This window comes from Salarias fasciatus, chromosome 5 (genome assembly GCF_902148845.1).
Source record: "Salarias fasciatus chromosome 5, fSalaFa1.1, whole genome shotgun sequence".
NCBI lineage: Eukaryota > Metazoa > Chordata > Actinopteri > Blenniiformes > Blenniidae > Salarias > Salarias fasciatus.
Genome location: NC_043749.1, coordinates 31,519,833 through 31,540,788, shown reverse-complemented (window position 1 = coordinate 31,540,788; position 20,956 = coordinate 31,519,833). Strand labels below are relative to the sequence as shown.

Genomic DNA, 20,956 nt, shown 5'->3' with positions numbered 1-20,956 from the left:
GGTCTAACGGGGTCTGATGGGGTCTGATGGGGTCTAACGGGGTCTGATGGGGTCTGATGGGGTCTGATGGGGTCTGCGGCTCATTGCCTGAACTGGCAGCTCCATCAACCCTCACATCAACCAATCAACATCACATCCAGGCGTTGGCCGAGCGCTGAATCCCCTCCATCCGTTCACTTCCTCGTCCCTCTTTCCAGGTGTGTGTGTGTGTGTGTGTGTGTGTGTGTGTGTTTAATTTTCTATTCAGACATGAGAATGCACAGGTCTGACTGTATATGAGCTCTGTTCTCACGCCTGAATGAGGCCTTTTGTAAAGCAGGCCACCGGCCGCCAAGGCCGCCGCATCCTGCATAATGCATAAAACAGCAGCAGTGACAGTTTATACATGAATAAATATTATATTTATCGTTGCAGTGAAAAAACTTTCATCTCAGCAGCTCCACACACTCATTTATTATGAAATCTCTTTAATAATTTTAGATTAAATGGCTGCGCAGGATGTGATAATGTCACCTGTTTGACTTCATTACATAAAAATCTATTCGCTTTTTTATTTTGCTGGATAGAATCAGATTGTAGGAAGAACATATTGTAGGAAGAACACGATCCATATTTCAAGATATTAACAGGCGATTGCACCTTAACGCCAATAAATCAGCTTTACAGCTCCAGAGAGAACATGCAGCCATAAAGCTGCAGAAGTCGGAGCTGCAGACGCTTTGAAGAAGAGAAACTGAATTTCACACATTTTATCCTAATAAAACATAAAACCCCAGTCATTTTTCAGCTGCAACAAAGTCCAAGGAAAAGCATCTCAGCCTTGATTTGAGGACATTTTATTGTATTTTTCACCAGGAGAAGATAAAATAAAACTACATTTTTCAAATGACTATTTCCTGGCCTTAAATTAAAAGATTTATTTCAGATCTCATTTGTGGGATTCTGTACAATTAGCTGTTGTAGATGTTCATTCTTGAAAAAGTAAAAAACAAAAAGATAATATGAACAGTTTTTTTAGTCAATATCCCAATTTCTAAATATCTTCTGAATTTCGCCGACACGTGATTCATGCTGGGTTTTTCATAATGATCACATCCATTAATTAATTCAGTTACTTTGTGCACAACTGTTGCACCCGCACAGAAAACTTCACCATTCAACGGTGTTATGGTGCCATCTAGTGGCGACATGTGGAAACGTGCAAAATCAGCTGCTTTCCTCTTCTGCATTCATCCTGAACTGTAATTAGATTTCAATGCTCCTTTGTGATATTTCTGTAAAATGAAACACCTTGAAGTTTAGCTCGACGTCTTTGATTAATCAAAATTCAATATTTTCTTTTTTTAAATCCAGATCTACTTTCTTTTCTTGCTTTTAATAATTTGAAACCGAGTCTTTGAGCCGATCAGTTGTCTGACAGAATAACCTCAGCAAGTTGTTTTCAGGTTATTAATAATCTAGGAAATCTGTGTGGAGTTTCCATGTTTTCCCTTTTTTGTTTTTCTCCAAACTACAGTCCAATGTTTAAGGTACAGTCATAAATCCAGTCAGGTGATCATAAACTGACCTGTTTCACTTTTTCAGCTCATCTTCAGACGTAAAACTGAATATAGTGAGTGTCCAAGTATGTGAAGTATTTAGTAGATTTATTGAACAAATGAAAAAAAAAAAAAAATCAGGTTTCCAGTTGGGAAAAAAAAAAACTTTTAAATGTGCAGATTGACAGAAATCCAGTCAGATGCAGATGAACTTTAAAGATCATTGATTGACTTTTCTCATCAGCAGCAGTGAAACATGTTAAAAGAACGAACAAAAGGATCAGTAAGCAGCCCGTGTTTAAACAAATGCGTAGAAAAACGAAGCAGCAGGTCATTTTGCTCTTCTTTTGGCACAAGAGATGTAAAGAAGTCTGATTAAGTCACAACAATAAAAGAGAAGAGATCAAACTACAAATAGGTTCAAGATGGATTCTTGTCACTCTTTGGCCACATCAATTCCACATGAGAGGGTCCAGAATCCCCCACAAACAGTAATGATGATAAAAATCACTGAAAAAGCACAAATGAGTGAGAGAAAAGTGAATCACTTTCAGTCAGTAGAAGCAGACATCAAGACAGCATAAATACACTCCTTCATATAACTTCCATTATTACTAATCGGTATTTTTGGGGCTGTTTTTCTTATTCGGAAGTCATAATCAGAGAAAACGACAAGCAGCAGGGAGAGAAAGGCGACAGACTGACACTAATCTAAACCAAAAACAGTTTCATTCTACGACAGTAAATCTGGAACAGTGCCGTCGTCTGCAGTTCTGGCCTCTAAATACATTCATGTGTTTGACTGGAGGTGAGGATGCTTCCTCTGGCTGCTCCGCGGCTGGTGTTTCTGTCTTTTGGCGTCCTCTGGCTGTTGATCACGGTATTTCATGGCGCTGGATGTTGGTCGGAGGCCACCCCCCCCCGGGTGACGCCTCCATCAGGGCCGAGGCGACTGGGCGAGGCCCGGCGGCTCCGGAGCGTCAGTCAAAGTAGTAGTTCTGCAGGAAGATGGCGTCTCGGCCCCGGTAGACGGGCGGGAAGTTGTAGATGAGCGCGGCGTCCTCCTCCTCCGGGCTGGAGAAGCGGTGCTGGCTCTTCCTGGCTGCGGGGGAGGGACAGGGGGGGGTTAACTCTTCTAATGTGACAAAAGCAACAGCAAATCAAACGTCTGAAATGGGGTGTCAAACATAAGGACCGTGGGCTGAAGCTGGCCCGCAGGAGGCTGCAATCCGGACCGACGGCCAAGCAAATGGTGGCAATTTCAAAGAAGCATGTTTTAATTCAGAATTATTTCTGATCAGTGATGCTGCTGGGAAGAGTTAGCATTAGCCTGAAAGCCGCGCTGAAAAACACCCACAATGCAACAGCTGCAGGACAAAGGGTTTCTCTCTTTCTTTAACATTTCACTGGACTTTTGAACCAGAAAGTTTCATTAAAATTGGCTTTTTGTTGCGACTCGAAGTGATTTGGTCGTAACGCACCACAACAAAGAAAAAGTTGAAAATGAAAGCTTAGGATGGAGCTCCGGTCAAAATAAAATGAGTGTCATTCTTCACCACTTCTCTAAACACAATCTGGTGAATCAACAGAGACACTCGATGAACTCCACAGTTCTGAAAACAATTTAAACAACAGCTATCCCTTCAAATTGTTCCTTGAAAATCAAAGGAACACACTGAAACCGTCATGGAGGTTATTAAAGTGGAACTGAAACAAACTTAGACCAGCAACACAAATATCACAGCAAGAATATTTTCTGTTTTATCTTCGCATCTTTAAGACAAAAAAGAAAAAGTTTTCTTTGAAAATTTCCCCATTTTCTAGATGTTTTTTTTGGGCCGGATTGGAGCCTCTTGCGGACCACTTTTGGGCCATGGGCCTCATGTTTGACACCCTGTTTTAAACCAACATTGACATGAAATTGTTGAACAGAGTACAAATGTTGACAGAAAGTTCTTTTTGGTGGAAGAACCAAAAAGAAATGGAATGACAGTCTCTCCGGGCTGTTGGACGGATGGATCCGTCACGCGGACGGCGGGAATCGTCCGTCTTCACCTTCAGAGACGAAGAAGCTGGCGGTGTAGAAGGACGCCCGCACGGCGGCGGCGGAGTGGACCATGCCGGGCTTCTGGATCCACTCGAAGGGGCTTTTCTCCGGATGCCACTGCACGGCGTAGAACGGGTACCGGACGGCTGTGGACGGACAAAAAAGTCTTAAAGCAACATCGTCCTCGGCTTTGATCGCAAAAGACAAAACTGGCGGACGGGAAAACGGAGAATCCCGCAGTCTGAGTGAAACCAACACAGGAAGGTGGAGGAGTGAATATAAATTCAGTTCTTGGAGGTTGACCGTGGTTTGGAGTGATAAGTGGTGCTGCCATCTAGTGGACAGTTGTCTAACTGCTGTTGGGTTTTTGCTTTCAGTCATTATTGCTGTTTATTAACAGGAAAACTCAAAAACCTGGCGATGGATTCTGGTCTGCTTTGGATGAGTGAACCGATAAGATGGATGGAAAGGAAGAAGTGGTGACATTTTGATCAGGTTCTGGACAATAAATCTATAAAAACACACCAGGATCAGTGCAACAGAACCAGTCCTGCCCGGGCTTTTCCACATTCTGTCACAAAACAGCCAAAACTGTGTTTTACTGGACAGACCAGCAAAACGAAAATGATTCATGGTTTTTATTTTGTTTTTACACTGCAAAAACTGCTAAAATTTGACCAAGTTCATTAGTCTTGTTTTCAGTCAGTGTCTCCTCCTGCTTGATTTAAGGTACATTTAAGACAGAAACACTTATTTGATTTAAAATTCTTATATCAAGATCTCTTTTTCAGTAAAATTTACTTGCTGCACAAACAGATAATTTCACTGGTTCTAAGAGTAACTTCCTTTAATTTAGTGGTGATATCTTGTCATTGGGCCATCTTTTTTTTTTTGCAGTGTAGAAATAAACTGAAAAGTCGTTATTAATCCGCCTGACAGTCTTTTGGTTTCCATCTCTAGCAGCTTTAAACTTCCACAGACTGAAACGTTTCCTCTCTTCTACGCAAAACAGCCGGAGCTGAGTCGGATGGGACGGAGAGAAGTTGAGCTGGATGAAGATCTGGACTTTAAACTGCTCCATGAACACATGAACATGATGCTGCCTCCGCCGTGCCTCGCAGTGGGACGGCGAGTTGAGGGTGAAACGCCATACGGACCGGTACCTTCCATGGTGGAGATGAACTCCTTCTTGCCGTCACTGTTGGTGGACAGGACTCTGTAGAACCTCCTCAGCTTCGCGTTCCGGCTGTAGTTCTGCAGGTGAAACACATTTCACCATAACTTCCTCCTCCTCTCTAAGGATTTTAACTCAATTGAAAAGCAGAGAAATGAAGCTCTGCAAAACACATCGTTTAAGACAGTGTGTCGGGTTTCAGCAACCAATCAGGAGGAAAAAAAAAGAAATGGGTACAAATTCTGTCTTTTAAAGCCACATGTTGCCCTAAAGCTTTCAGAACAATGAGCCAGAATCAACATTTTTATTGTATTTTCACAGCAATTTTTATCAGATCTACTGGCTAAAAAGTCACAACAGAGGTGAAGCTAAAACAGGCTGAAATCATGACGTAAAGTTAAAATTAAAAATTGGCTCAAAATACTGCAAACAGGTTAAAAGGAAAAAAAAACTAAAAACAAAAGAAGACAAACAGGTAAAATGGCTAAAACCACTTCATAAATGGAACCTAAAATGTTTGTTTTTGGAGTTTAGCATGTTAATGGATCCAGGATTTCTGTGTGTCATTCATCTTCTCTTGTTGGACCACAGGTCAGTGCTCTCACTGTGACCCCCCACCCCAATCGCCTCGCCTGAACAACCCGGAGGTACCTGCATCGACAGGCTCCACTTGTGGAAGTTGGACGTGATGTTTTCTTGGGCCAGAGACTGCATCACGTCTCTGGGAAAACTGCTGAACATCCGGCTGGACTGAGCCTCTGTGGAAAAGGAAAGAAAGAAAAATCCAACCGAGGACGACAGAAGATACACGGTGTTCAATAACCTGAAGATCAGGACACGGGACCTGCGGTGAACTTGAGCGGCAGCGCCACGGCCCTGGTGTCGGTCAGAGTGAGCAGGTGTCTGTTGGACGTGAGGACGGACAGCTGCTGGAAGCCCTGGCACGTCCCCCAGATGGGGAAGTAGTCTCCGGCGTCGTTGGCCTGCGGAGGATCCGGTCCGAGCTCAGATCTCAGTCTCAGAGCGGCCGGCGGCCCGGAGCCGCCCCGGGAGGCTTACCTTCATGGCCAGCTCGTAAAAGGTCTTGGCAGCTCGACTGAACAACGACTTTTGAAGATCCACGTCTCCGCCCGGCAACAGCAACCTGCAAACACATCCAGTGTTCAGACCCAGTCTGGACGCAGATAAATTCTTCAAGAAATGATGGAAACAAAAACCCAAAAAAACAAGATCAGATAAGTTTCATCTAAACTTCATCTGCGCTAGAAAATAACAAGAACATGTGGAATATAAATCTGTACGGGCAGGTCAGATGTGATGTATGTAACATCAAAATCACAGACTTGAAGGATTAAAATGTCGTAAATATTTCAAAAAGATGGTGATGATGATGATGATGATGAAGGTGCTTCACAGGTATAGAAAACTCCAAAACTCACCCATTTATGGAGGAGAAGATCTTTGAATACTCTTCTTCAGTTCGATTGATTCTGATAAACAAATAAAGGAAACATAAAGTCTGAATATTTGACTTTTTTCTTAACTCTCAGATTTAGTTCTGTTGAAGCAAAAAGCCAAAAAACAACCCTGACACAGTTTAACCCGAAGAGAAGCTTCACAAGAAAATCCACTTCTTCCAACACACACACACACACACACACACACACACACACGCACAGTCTTGTATTTCTATCCTTGTGGGGACCGTCCATTGACTCCCATTCATGTCTAGCCCCTAACCCTGGCCCTTACCCTAACCCTAACCCACACCACAACAAAGCCTAACCCTAAAGAAATGTTTTTGCACTTTTACTTTTTTCAGTAACAACAACATGGTCAAGAAAACACAGTTTCTCCTACTTAGGACCGGAAAAAGGTCCCCACAAGGCACGTCGTTCCACGTTTTGCTATCCTTGTGGGGACATTTGGCCCCGACAAGGATAGAAATACAAGAACACACACACACACACACACACACACACACACACACACACACACACACACACACACACACACACACACACACACACACACACACACACACACACTCTTAAACACCACAGCAGGCACAGGTCAATAGTTCTCATGACTCCTGGAGAAAAGGTGTGAAAGGCCAGTTTTAGGTTTGAGGTATTGCGACCGTAAACCGTCCGGCCGGTCTGCGGCGAGTCTGGCCGTGAGGCTCCGTCGGCGCCGGGCTCACCTGATGGGGACGACCCGGGCCCCGGCCCCCTCCACATATTTCACATAGCAGGCCGCGATGTAGGAGGAGCCACGTGCGAACCGGTCGCCTGGGAGGTTTTCCTGAGCCAACACCCCTGGAAAGAGAGCGGACAGACGTTCAGGAGGAGGACAAACCGTCGGCCTGCTAAAACCTGCAGACGCCTGGCAGGAGGCTCAGGTTCAGGACGCTTCCTCTTTCGCCTCAGAGGCTCTCAAGCTTCACTGGAAAGGAAAATGAGTGGAACTGTTGACAGCAGGGTTGCACGATGTGAGCACAAATAATATCACAATAGTTCTCCCCATATTGATTGACAGTTTGAAAAGTGTCCTGATAAAGTTTGTCACCTGAAACCACCTCTCAGAAAATTGGAGAGAAAGCGGGAAATAAAAAGAATCTTATCATTTCTCCACTCTTGGATGAATAAAGGAGAATTATTTAAATTAATAATTATTTGTCCTGAACATACAACACAAACTGCAGTAATCTTTGGATTCTCTAGCGTCTGAATGTTCCTGAACACACCTCGAGCGACAGCTGCTGACAGTGTTGACCTGCTGGTTTGGCTCTAAGACATAAGCTAGAAATTAAAAGACCAGAGGAGCAGACCAGCAGCGCCTCCATCCGGGATTCTAACGCAAAAAAACTAAGATGCTGTGGACAGCTAAAATTCAGAGATATGAGGCAGCATGCATCGAGTATGGATTTACAACCATTCCGAAAAATGGACATGATTGCCCAAAATTCGTCCTCTGTCAGGAGACAGTTTGAAACGAGTGTTTGAAACCTTCAAAACTTCATCAATCGATCCAAAAACATCCAGCAGGGGCCGAAAGAACAGACTTTTTCAGGTGTAAAGAAGAGCATTTAGTGAGTCAGTCAGCTGCTTTCACACAGTAAATACGGTGTCCCAGCGGGCCCTGAAGGCATCATTGTTAGCCTCATACCATAACCTCACAGCTGGAGAGGATGTGATTCTACCAGCTACCAAAGACGTCTCAAATTAAGAATTCCCTTTCAAGTGAAAACAATAAATGTTAAAAACAAAAAAAGTCCTCCTCTGTCAGCGCAGAGTGCTCATGTTAGCTGCAGTGTTTGAGAACCCTGAAAGCTTGAGTGGAAAATGCCCACGTTCCCGCTGAGAGCTTCAGTTTCCTCCGTCGTCGATGCTAACAGGAGTTCTTCATCACCGCTTCTTCACTTCCACCCAGTTTTGGCTCTTCTGCTCTTCGAACCTCGACACACTCTCTTCCACACAGTGACAGATGGGCGACCACTGTGGAGCTAGCGAGCTAGCAAGCTGCATCCGCTGGCAGCTTGTTAGCTTAGCCAAGGGGTGTTCAACCTGTGGCTCTTTAGTCTCTCTGTAGTGGCTCCATGAAGCCTTCACAACACGAAATGTGAATAAACATTTGAGTACCTTTACAAATGATTCGTCACTCTTGGTTGAAAAAGGGATTTACAAAAAAGGTAAAAGTAAAATTTGGAAAAATAGCTGAAACCACGAAAAATGGGGGGGGAAATTTTAGAGAATGGCTTAAAAAAACAGAAATGTTCAGAATTTCCAAAAGAAAATTCATGAAAAAGTACAAAAAAAGAGGTAAAATGGCTTTAACCATTTTACCTATTTTTATGTAGTCCTTTAACTGCTAAAATTAAAACATTTTCAGCAAAAATGCTTGAAAAGAGGAATACATCAGGTATCAAAGTAAGTCAAAATATAAGAAAATGTTCATTATCATGAACCTTACAAATACAGCATAAGATATAGTTTTTATATGTGCATCAAAACTACTTCATGAGCTGCATTAGCCTCATTTTGCTGCTCTGTGTGTGTATATTTATATCATTTATTGCTATTCTTACTTCTTTTCCTATTTTATGTTTCGACTTGAACCAAACAGTTGTTTTTAAATTTTGTCGTACATGTACGAGATGACAATAAACGCATTCTATTCTTTTCCATTAAAGGTTAAATGTGCTTTGCAGCTCCAGATCAACTGGACTTGGTCAGAAATTCATAAAAATGCCACTTTGGTCATAAATTTTGCAGAACCCTGGTTCAGTCGGCTGGTGTCGCTGTTTCACTCAGTAAAATGTGAGTTTATCATCGTTATCAACTCACTTTAATCACCTTGACTTTTCGTCGTGCAGCCCTGGTTAACAGTGTTTTCTTTTTTTATATATATAAAATGGGCTTGCTGTTCGTCCACACTCCCATTGCTGCTGCCACGTCGACTGGTGTCGTGCAAAGTTCTGCATGCATGCCGAGATCTTCATGAGTGCCGTTTTTGCAAAAAAATCAGGGAATGCAAAAGTCGGCACCTCCTGTCACTCCACCTGTCTGTGGAGTATCTGATCCCCCCGGAGATCGTCCGATCACCTCCGGGGACACCCGCAGCAGCGAGCCGGAGGAGGAAACGCTGTGAGCGGAGGCAGAAGAGAGGCAAGCCGGGGGGGGGGGGGGGGGGGCTTGGCTAAAGGCTAGCCCCTTCAAACCACCACTCCCGATCATCTTTCTCTCCAATGCAAGGTCAATCCATCACAAGCTGGATGAGATACGACTGCAGACGGCTACGCGGAGGACTCTAAATCATTTTTCGTGTTTCATTTTCACCGAGACCTGGCTGGATAGCTCAACTCCAGATGCGGCTATCGAGCTAGCTGGCTGCAACGCCTACCGAGCCGACAGGACTGCGGACTCTGGTAAGAAGATCGGCGGGGGACTGTGCATCTATATCAACAACTCCTGGTGCATGAACGTCACGGTGGTGGATAAACTGTAGTCCAGAGGCAGAACTGCTACTGTTAAAGTGTCGTCCATTCTATCTTCCACGTGAACTCTCCCGTGTTTACATCTGCGCTGTATACATCGCCCTGGACTCTAATGCTAAGCTAGCGTTAGCTAAAGTGAGCAGCAGCATCAATAACACCCTGGCAGCTCATCCGGACAGTGTTGTTATTGCAGCAGGGGACTTTAATCACGCGGACTTAAAATCAGTACTTCACAAATTCCATCGAAATGTGAAGTGTGCTACCAGAGGAGACAGAACTTTGGACCAGGTGTACACTAATGTAGCAGATGCATACAGAGCCCAGGTTTATCCCCACTGTTGAATAATTATATTGTATTCTTCATATTATGTTTATCTAGTATTCATTAGCTCATGTTATTTAGTATTATTCATATTATGCATGTTTCTGGTAGTGTGTGTACTCATGTGTGGAAAAAACAATGTATTCTTTCAGGTTCGCATGCCCGTCATTTTTCATTTTTACGGCAGCCTCTTGGCAGCTGGACAGTTTGCTTTTGTCTAAAGTTAAGACTACAGGTCAATTGCCTCTCTGTCTCCCTCTGGCGCAAATGAGGCTTATTGGACAAGGAATGTGACACTATGTGAGTTGTTGCACAACACCTGGCATTTGGGAAGGATGGATGGAGACTTGATGGAGGTTGATAGGGCCTCCCAAGGGGTCACGGACAGTGACCTTTGTAGGGAGGGGGGAAAAGAGTCAATTGAGAAGCAATAAATGGTTTAGAGCAATTGTGTTTTGACGAAGAATCAATTGAGAAGCAAGAAACTCCCAAAAAATAGTATTAGCCGTTTACTGAAAGACTGTGCTGCTGAGCTGGCCGACATCTTCACCTCACCTCCATCTTCAACATGTCGCTGTCCTGCTCATTGGTCCCCGCCTGTTTCAAGTCCTCTACAATCATCCCTCTCCCAAAACAGTCCAACGTCACCTGTCGGAATAACTACAGACCCGTGGCTCTCACTTCCATCCCTGCCAAATGCCTGGAGAGACTGGTTATCAAACGCATTAAAGCCTCTTTGCCGCCATCAATGGACCCACACCAATTCGCATATAAAGAGAACCAGTCAACAGAGGACGCCATTGCCACGGTGCTGCATGCACTTCTGGAGCACCTCGAGCATAAAAACACCTATGCACGGCTCCTCTTTGTAGACTACAGTTCGGCCTTTAATACCATCCGGCCGTACAAACTTAGGTCTAAACTCCTCCAACTGGGACTACATACCACTTTGTTTTGGATTGTGGACTTTCTAACAAACCGCACACAGGGGGTCAGAATGGGTAAAAAAAACTCTTCCTCCACCCTTGTCATTAACACCGGGGCCCCTCAAGGGTGTGTTCTGAGCCCTCTGCTCTACACCCTATACACCCATGACTGCTCCGCCTCCTCAGTGACTAATCTCATCGTCAAGTTTGCAGATGACACGACAGTGCTCGGACTTATTTCCAACAACGATGAAACTAACTACAGGAGAGAGGTGCAACATCTGGAGTCATGGTGTCTCAACAATAACCTGGTTCTAAACACCAAGAAGATCAAGGAAATTGTGGTGGATGTAAGCAGGAAAAGAGGTATCAACCACCAACCGCTCTTCATAGGCAACGACGTGGTAGAGAGGGTGAGAAGTTTTAAATTCCTGGGAGTGACGCTGACTGAGGACCTGTGCTGGAGTGACCACATTGCCACAGCGGTGGGCAAGGCACAACAACGCCTCTATTACCTGAGGAAGCTGAGGAGCACTCGTATCCCCAGACCTTTGATGGTGAACTTTTACAACTGTGCCATCGACAGTGTACTGACCGATGGGCTCTTGGTGTGGTTTTCCAGCTGCACTAAGGCCGACCAACATGTTCTCCAGCGGGTGGTGAATGCTGCAGAGAAAATCATTGGAACCACACTCCCTGAGATCAGCACCATCTACTCCACCCGCTGCTTGAGGAGAGTGCGCAACATCATGCGGGACCAGCACCATCCTGCTCACCACCTCCTCCACCTGCTGCCCTCAGGGAGAAGGTTCAGGTCCATACAGGCCAGAAACACAAGACTGGCCAACAGTCTGTACCCACAGGCTGTGAGGCTGCTCAACTCCACCCCCCTCCGCTCTCTGCCCCCCCACTCTTACGGACAATAACCACATCCACCATTTACTTATAAATCTGAACTGGTTGCATAGCTGCAGAATGTCACTATTCACCACTCCCTCTCCCGTGACCTCCGCCCCCAACGTTATGGTATTTATTACCTCCGCTAGGAGGTTAAGTAATCACTTCGGTTTGTTGGTTGGTTGGTTGGTTTGTTAGCAAGATCACAGAAAAAGTAATGGACGGATTGCAATGAAACTTTGTGGGAATGTGGGTCTTGGGCTAACTTAGAATCCATTACATTTTGGTGATGATCCGGATCGTCACAAATTTTTTAAAGGATTCTTTAACATTGACCGATAGGGTGTACCGCCCAGCGGTACTTTAGTTTTAGTTCCTAGTCGGACCTGTTTCACGGACAGAACAGTCGCCCAGCAGCACAACAAAATCGCCACAAGTTGGCTTCTCTTCAAAACTCGATCAGAGCTTCGTCTGTAAGTGATTTCACCCTATGTTGGACTCTTCATTTCCATTGTTATGCATCTCTGCATGTCCGTCATTGTGTTGTTGTTTTTATTGCCGAGTTACGTTAGGGTGACGACTTTCATTTGACCAGTGTAGTACTGTATCTATCCAGCAGAGGGCCTCAGTACTAGAATCAGAATCAGAATCAGAATCAGAATCAGTTTATTGTCATTGCACAAAGTGCAACGAAATTTCAAGCAGCATCCGTGTATATATAATTTAAAAGAACAACCAACAATAGTGCAAATTTAAAAGGAAAACATAAATAGAAAAAAAAAAATCATATATAGAAAAGAACTTGCAGTATTTGCAGATTATTGCACATTTCCATGAGTGCGTGTCTGTCAGTGACCCTTCAGATTCAGTGCAGTGATGGCTTGTGGAAAGAAGCTGTTTCTTAGTCTGTTTGTCTTTGTTTTGATGGACCTGTAGCGCCTGCCAGAGGGTAACAGTTCAAACAGGTGCTGTGCTGGGTGGGTACTGTCTCTTTTGATTGCCTCAGCTCTGCTGAGGCAGCGGGATGTGAATAAGTCTCTGATGGAGGGAAGAGGGCATCCGATGATCTTTTCAGCTGTCCTCACCACTCTTTGTAGTCTCTGCCTGTCTGCCTCGGTGCAGTGGGAGAACCACACGGTGATGCAGTAGGTCAGGATGCTCTCGATGGTGGAGCGGTAGAAGGTCACCAGCAGCTTCTCACAGATGTTACTTTTCCTGAGGAAGTGCAGACGCTGCTGTGCCTTCTTAAAGACAGCTGAGGTGTTTGCAGACCAGGAGAGGTTGTCGGTGATCACAGTGCCCAGGAAGGTGAAGGTGTGGACCCTCTCCACTGGATCCCCGTGTATGAAAAGGGGAGGTGGATCAGACCTGCGTTTCCTAAAGTCCACGATGACTTCTTTGGACTTTGTGGTGTTCAGAGACAGGTTGTTTGCCGAGCACCACTCAGCCAGTTTCAGGACTTCATCCCTGTAGGCAGACTCATCGCCCCTGGTGATCAGTCCCACCAACGTTGTATCATCCGCAAACTTAATGATGGTGTTGCTGGAGTGGGCGGGTCTGCAGTCCGTGGTGTAGAGGGTGTAGAGCAGAGGACTCAGCACACACCCTTGTGGAGAGCCTGTGCTCAGTGACCGGGTGGAGGACTGGTGGGGCCCCAGTTTAACCGTCTGGGGTCGGTTTGTCAGGAAATCTTTGATCCAGGTGCAGGTGAGTGGGGGGAGTCCCAGATCGATCAATTTCCTGACCAGGGTGTCGGGGATGATGGTATTAAAGGCTGAGGTGAAGTCAACGAAGAGCATCCTGACGTAGCTCTCCCGATGTTCTAAGTGGCTCAGCGCAGTGTGCAGTGTGATGGCTATGGCATCCTCTGTTGACCTGTTTGCTCTGTAAGCGAACTGGTAGGGGTCGAGAGAGGCAGGAAGGCAGGACATGATATGGTTGAGAACCAGCCGTTCCAGGCACTTAGTGATGATGGGTGTAAGTGCCACTGGGCGGTAGTCCTTATGGCTGGTGGTGGCAGATTTCTTTGGCACTGGGATAATGGTGGCAGACTTCAGGCACGCTGGGATGGTGGACTGTGTCAGGGAGAGGTTAAAGATTTTGGTGAAGACCTGCGAGAGTTGTGTGGCGCAGGCCTTGAGCACCTTCCCCGGTACACCGTCCGGTCCAGAAGCTTTCCTGGGGTTCACCTTTTTCAGCACCCTTTCCACTTCATGTGCCTGCACAGTCAGTGCTTGGGAGCTGGAAGTTGGATGTGGCTGAGGGGGTGTGACTGCAGCCTTTTGGGCGGGGGTCTCAAAGCGTGCAAAGAAGGTGTTCAACTCCTCTGCTAGTGCGGTGCTCGGGACCACTCCTGAGTTTGTATGACCCTTGAAGTTTGTGATCTGCTGAATTCCCTGCCACACCAACCGAGAGTTGTTGTCAGAGAGGTGGCTTTCAATCCTCTGTCTGTGCTCTGCTTTCGCTTTCCTGATTCCTCTCTTCAGGTCAGCTCTGGCAGCACTGTACAGTTCCTTGCTTCCAGATCTGAAGGCGGTGTTTCGGTCCATGAGGAGTGTCTTGACATGGCTGTTCATCCAGGGCTTCTGATTTGGGAACACTCGGATGCGTTTTTCCACTGTTACATTCCCCGTACAGAACTTAATGTAGGATAGTACAGCCTCTGTGTGTAGGGTCAGGTCCTGGTGTTCAAAGACACTCCATTCAGTGTGCTGGAAACAGTGCTGGAGTTGAAGAAGAGCATCTTCGGGCCAGGTTGTGATGGTCTTGGTCACTGGAGCTGTGCCTCTTCTTAGCGGTGTGTAAGCAGGGGCGAGGAGCAGAGACAGGTGGTCTGACTGGCCTAAATGTGGCAGTTGTATGGCTCTGTATGCATGTTTGATGTTTGTATAGACGTGATCTAGGGTGTTTTCCCCTCTAGTAGCACAGCTTACATGTTGGTAGAATTTAGGCAGGACAGACTTCAGGTTTGCCTGGTTGAAGTCTCCTGCAACAATGTGTACGCCGTCGGGGTAAGACTGCTGTAATGTATTTAATACGTCCGCTAATAGCGTGAGAGCTATGCTAGTGTTAGCATCCGGTGGTATATAAGCGGCCGTGATTAGCACAGCTTTTAGCTCCCTGGGCAGGAAAAACGGACGGGCTTTGACAGAAATGAACTCTATGTCCGGTGAGCAGTGTGTGTGCATAATAGTGTTATTTGTAGACCAGTCGTTGTGTACGTAAATGCACAGGCCACCACCTCTCCTCTTACCGGAATCACTGTTGCGGTCCCACCGGTACATTGAGCGGCCAGCTAGCTGCACTGCGGCGTCGGGGATCCGCGGGTGAAGCCAGGTTTCTGATATGATCGATACACAGCAGTCTCTCACGTATCGATTTCCTTCCATGAGCAGTTCTAGTTCATCCATTTTGTGGATCAAAGACCGTGCGTTGGTCAGAAACATACTCGGGAGGGGAGGCTTGTGTGGGCTTCTCCTCAGTCGGGCTAGCAGGCCAGACCGGCAGCCTCGCTTCTGCTTCCTCTCTCTTCTCCGCCTACGCCGCCTGCCGGGCCCGACAACAATCCACGGAGCGCCGGGCGGTCTCCCGATGTTGTTTGGAATGTTGTAGAAACGGCTCGATTCTGCTGATATTGTTCGTTTTTCATTAAATCCAATATCCAGAAGTTCCTGGCGGCTGTAGATGAGATTTGCGCGTGAAAGGACAAACAAAACACTTAAAAGAAGGAAAAACACGGAGCTACGAGCCGCAGCGTCTGTGCGCGCCGCCATCTTTTTTGCTGGTTTAGCTACCTCTTAAATTGATGACAGGCAGGGTTTCCGCCAGACCTTTTCAGTCCGGGCGCCCCGCCCGCGCTAAATTCTGCAGCGCCCGGACAACGGACAGGAAAAAAAAAAAAAAAAAAAAAAAGTAGTGCCGCATTTGAGGCTAATTAGCAGTTGTGCACCGCAGAGCAGCAGCGCTTCGACGCTGCGTGAGCAATGCACTGCTCGATCCCCCCCCCCCCGAGCCGCCACACATTCCTCCATGGCCAAACTGTTATCCTGCAGGAAACACTGGACAGGGTTTGTTTACATCTGTTTACTGATATTTATATATGGTGTTCTTATTGTTGTTGGTGACTGATTTCACCTGTGGCGGAGGTCTGCCTCTCTGAGTGCTAAATTCTAGTTTATTTTAATTATTGTGGGATTTTGCACTGGGCCATTTATATTTATTACTGTGAAGTTTGCACGTCACCAATTCCTTTGTATGGATGCTCCAAACGCAATTTCATTGTTTCATGACAATGACAATAAATATTCTGAATGTGAATCTGAATCATATCCGTTGGGCTTTAATATTCTATATTGCCAAAGGTATTTGTTCGACTGCCTCAGGACTTGAGTGGCGCCCGATCCTAATCCAGAGGATGGACTCTGATGTGGGACCGCCCTTCACAAACAGAGGGTTGGCTTTTCTGGGAGGCTTTCCAGCAGCTTCAGGAGTGTTTATCTGAGAGGCGAGAGGCTGATGAGGAGGAGGAGGAGGAGGAGGAGGAGGAGCAGGAGGAGGAGGAGGAGGAGGAGCAGGAGGAGGAGGAAGAGGAGGAGCAGGAGGAGGAGGAGGAGGAGGAGGAGGAGCAGGAGGAGGAGGAGGAGGAGGAGCAGCAGGACTAGGCCTGTATCGCTGGGTGTCTCTGGTCCGTCGGGTTGATGTGAATCCACCTGCAGCTTTAGAGGAACCAACACTTATCTCTCCGGTCACAGACGAGTTAAACCACTTCTGCTTCACTGTGGCGAGTGTGTGTGAGTCACTCGCCCTCAACGGTTCACACACCCAGCCCGAACATGACTGTGTGTTTTACACCCTCACAACCGCTGAGAGACGACGAAACCAAATCATCTGATCACCGCAGCTTTAAACCAGATACTCAACAGATCCCCCCTTTCTGAGACCATCGAGACGTTTTCTAAACGTTTATTGTCAGAAACATCCAGCATACGAGACATTAGATTTTAGAGGATAATGAGCAGGATTCATTTATTATTATTCAATTATTTGTTCCAGATAAATCAAAACGTGGATTTATTAAAAATTCTATAAAAACAAATCTATATCTAATTAAGATACATTTACTTCCTGAGTGCCTGTCGTTTTATTCCAAGTCGTTGTCTCCAGAACCATGCGCTGTTGTAGTGTGTACATATAGTGTATTTACTGAATGTTGTAACTGCCTGCTGCTGCCAGGCAGGAAAAGAGGCTCTGCTTCTCAACAAAGCGTTTACCTGGTTAAATAAAGGATATAACTAAATAAATATATCTGTCTAATGCACACACACCCCAGACATCACACACACACGCGCACACACACTCATTTAATGAAGGATAAAGTTAAACTGATTTAATCCAACCCCTTCTCCAATATTTCAATATATCTTCATATAAATAAAGGAATAAAGACGTCACTCCAACCTACAGCGGCACAACATTAACACATTTACTGTACTTTAATAACCTGAAAGAAAAAATACCCATAATTCCTGGGTGTGATAGAGCAATGCACTGTTGCAGCACTTCTGCATTTAGCAGCGACCACAGAGTGTGTTGATCTTCAGCTCGGCCCTGAAGCTGCGTGACGTTTCCAACACTCAAACGGACAAACAAGCGTGGGTTCAGACAGGAGGTGTGTGTCACTGCGGTTCCTCTGGAAACCGGCCAGCAGAGCAAGACCGACCAGATCTGAGCGTATTCGGTGAAATTCATCATTATTCTTAAGGTGACTGTGGTATGAGTGTGTTTTTTATGACAAGAGGACAAAATGAAAGTTACAGATCTAAACTGAAGTCGTATTCGTCTCCTTCATGGTTATTCTTCCAAAGCTGGTTTTACAAAATCTTATCTGGATTATTCTGGGAGTCAAACTCATCTCAGCTCAGGGTCACATGCAGCCTGAGGTCGTCCTGAGTGGGACAGATAATTCTGGATCTTACTCATTTCAGGATGTTGTAGCAGATTTGAGGATGTATTGATGATATATTCGACATCTGGCCCAATTCACCAGGAGCTGCAAGACCTTGAAACAGCTTCAACAGTTTCACACACACACACACACACACACACACACACACACACACACACACACACACACACACACACACACACACACACACACACAGTCTCGTATTTCTATCCTCGTGGGGACCGTCCATTGACTCCCATTCATGTCTAGCCCCTAACCCTGACCCTTACCCTAACCCTAACCCACACCACAACAAAGCCTAACCCTAAAGAAATGTTTTTGCACTTTTACTTTTTTCAGTAACAACAACATGGTCAAGAAAACACTGTTTCTCCTACTTAGGACCGGAAAAAGGTCCCCACAAGGCACGTCGTTCCACGTTTTGCTATCCTTGTGGGGACATTTGGCCCCAACAAGGATAGAAATACGAGAACACACACACACACACACACACACACACACACACACACACACACACACACACACACACACACACACACACACACACACACACACACACACCAGGATTTATTGTAAAGTTAGTGCAGCTAAAGGTTTAACAGAAGCTTCTGCTCTGTGCAGACTCACGTTGTGACCTGGAAAGTTTATTTAAAATTTATCTACACTGCAGTCTGTTGTGTGTGTGACCTGCTGAAGGAATATATTCAACACAAAACCCTTCAGGCTGCAGTGGACTGACTGTGGGCGATTCTTACTGCATCTAAACAATATGTGAGTGTGTGTGTGTGTGTGTGTGTGTGTGTGTGTGTGTGTGTGTGTGTGTGTGTGTGTGTGTGTGTGTAGCTTTGAAACATGAACAAAAACGGTATCTTATGTTGCATAATAAAGTTTCAATTAAAATTAAAATTCGATCCAATTATTATTTAGGATGATGATCGTTTCATTAGACTTCCTGCTCCATCTGTACCTGATCTATACTTCTGTTCTCTTCCAGCATTTTTCCAAACAACAGAATAGAAACACTTCATTCATTAATCGCGGAGGGAAATTCTCTGAATGTGAACATCCAGGATCGTGAAGGCTGGGCTGCAGCTGATCTGAACACAGGACGGCTTCACGCAGCAGTCAGTCTCTCCTCCTCTGAAGTCCAGTTATTTTAATATTTCCAGTCTCATCTCAATCAGCGCACACGCGCACGCACGCACAGACGCGTTTGTGCTGGAACATTCTGAATTGGGATTACATAACAGCCGTGACAGCCGCGCACGCCACGCTGCACACCGCGCGGTTTCCACACGCACACGCACACGCACAGGCACACGCACGTCTTACCGATGACCGGTCTGGGGTTCAGCTGCGGGGCGTCTCCGGCTCCGGCTCCGTCTCCGGACGCCGCCGGTGCGCACCGGAGCGCGGCGAGCACCGAGAGCAGGGCGAGGACCCGCCGACACATCCAGCACCGCGCACGGTCCCCAAACTACACCCAGAAACACTGCCGGTGAGAGCAGGGGGGCAGGAGGGGGCAGCAGGGGGGCAGCAGGGGGGCAGGAGGGGGGCAGCAGGGCAGGTAGACCCGCACCGGCACCGGCTGCTGCAGGACGCAGAGATGCTGCTGCTGCAGGACGGACCGCTCGGTAGACCCGCCGCACATAGAACACTTCCGCTTTGTGTCCCTCATAGATATAGAGCAAGCAGAGCAGAGGAAAAGAGCAGGACGTGCATTACAATGCTTGACCTGTTACTAACTTGAAATAAAATAAAGGTGATTTTACTTTGTAACAGCATTTTGTTCTGCAGCAGCAGGGCTTCTGTTGCCTCCTTTCACCTGAGCCTGCTGGTCTCTGAGCTGCCGGTTGGCTTTCAGTTGATCAGTTTTTTCTCTTCTCTCCTGGGTTGTGTTTCATGTTCCTGCGGTTCCCTGATCTTTAATAAAAGGAGTTTCTGTTCATGTGAGTTTCACTCATCCCCATAAAGAACTGTAAACACTCCCACCTGCTGAAGCTACTGATGATTTACACCCAGTTTTCTTCAACCTTTGGCCCAAAAAAGCCATAAAACTCCTGAAGCATTACACCCTCCTTTTTTCTCCCCTAAAAAGCCAGATTTAAATCAAACAATATATTGATGGTCTTTAACTCTGTATTTGACTCTAATTCAGTCCAACCGACTGAACTCAGACGATACGGTTGGAATATGTGCTTCATTCTTGAATTATGCACACAACAGGGAGAATATACATTTCCTAATGTCTGACTGCAAGTTCAGACTTTGAGGAGTTCAGTAGCTGTTCTTCCTGCCAAGATGCAGAATGCAGGACGTTTATCTGCTTCGGTTAAATGAGATCAACAGAGAAAACCAAACAATGAAAACACAGTTTAAAAAAAAAAAAACCCATCAGACCATCTTCGAAGCAGCAGAGGCTCAGTCTTATAGTTTGTTTCTCGTCGTATAAAAGACTCAACAGAACAGTAATTTAATGTTCTCTGGCATCGGCGATGATGTGAAGGAGAAACGAGATGCGATGCAGAGAAATCAACAAGTCTCAGGTTTTCTCCGGACGTTTCTTCAGACTAGTGGAAACAAAACAAGACTGAGCAGAGAAATCAGAGATGCTGCCATGAACCTGACCGCCTGGTTCAAACCACTGGACTTTCACCTGAAGGTTCCACTGAAATTGGCTTTTTGTGAACATTGTTCCCTTTTTCAGTCCTAATTGTTTGGATTCCTGAGAATATCTACATTTCCATCGTATAAAGTCTGCAGATAGTTTCCAGTGGAGTTTTTACAGCTCCACCATATTCATCCTGCTGCCACTTTAAATTGTTTTCACCTCGGTTTTCCCTCCTTTATCGGATTTCTTTGACAGTTTTGCACATGTTGTGTCTTTGCTGTTGATCTCATAGGTTTTGCTGTCCTCCACGTTGGTCTGTTTTTGTTAAACACACTCTCAGCCTCATGTCAGCAGGTTATTTCACACTGATTACATGATGCCGCACTAGCAATCGTTGTTATTTCAGTATTGGATGTGAGGATTAGGATGACATGCTGCTTGAATGTTTGTTTGTTACGATAACTCCACTGCAACAGTTTT

The 20,956-nt window shown here is 45.8% G+C and overlaps 1 protein-coding gene across 1 annotated transcript; it reads right to left on the bottom strand.

Annotated features, from left to right (window-relative positions):
- Positions 1 to 1,682: 1,682 nt before the first annotated feature.
- Positions 1,683 to 19,494, bottom strand: LOC115389288 (gamma-glutamyl hydrolase). The gene is made up of 9 exons (XM_030092797.1): positions 19,198 to 19,494; positions 6,963 to 7,077; positions 6,199 to 6,249; positions 5,819 to 5,903; positions 5,604 to 5,742; positions 5,411 to 5,517; positions 4,749 to 4,839; positions 3,594 to 3,731; positions 1,683 to 2,640 (listed from the first exon to the last, which is right to left on the bottom strand). The coding sequence occupies exons 1-9, from the start codon at positions 19,316 to 19,318 to the stop codon at positions 2,519 to 2,521; spliced, it is 969 nt and encodes a 322-aa protein (XP_029948657.1). The 5' UTR covers positions 19,319 to 19,494; the 3' UTR covers positions 1,683 to 2,518.
- Between the last annotated feature and the right edge of the window lie 1,462 nt (positions 19,495 to 20,956).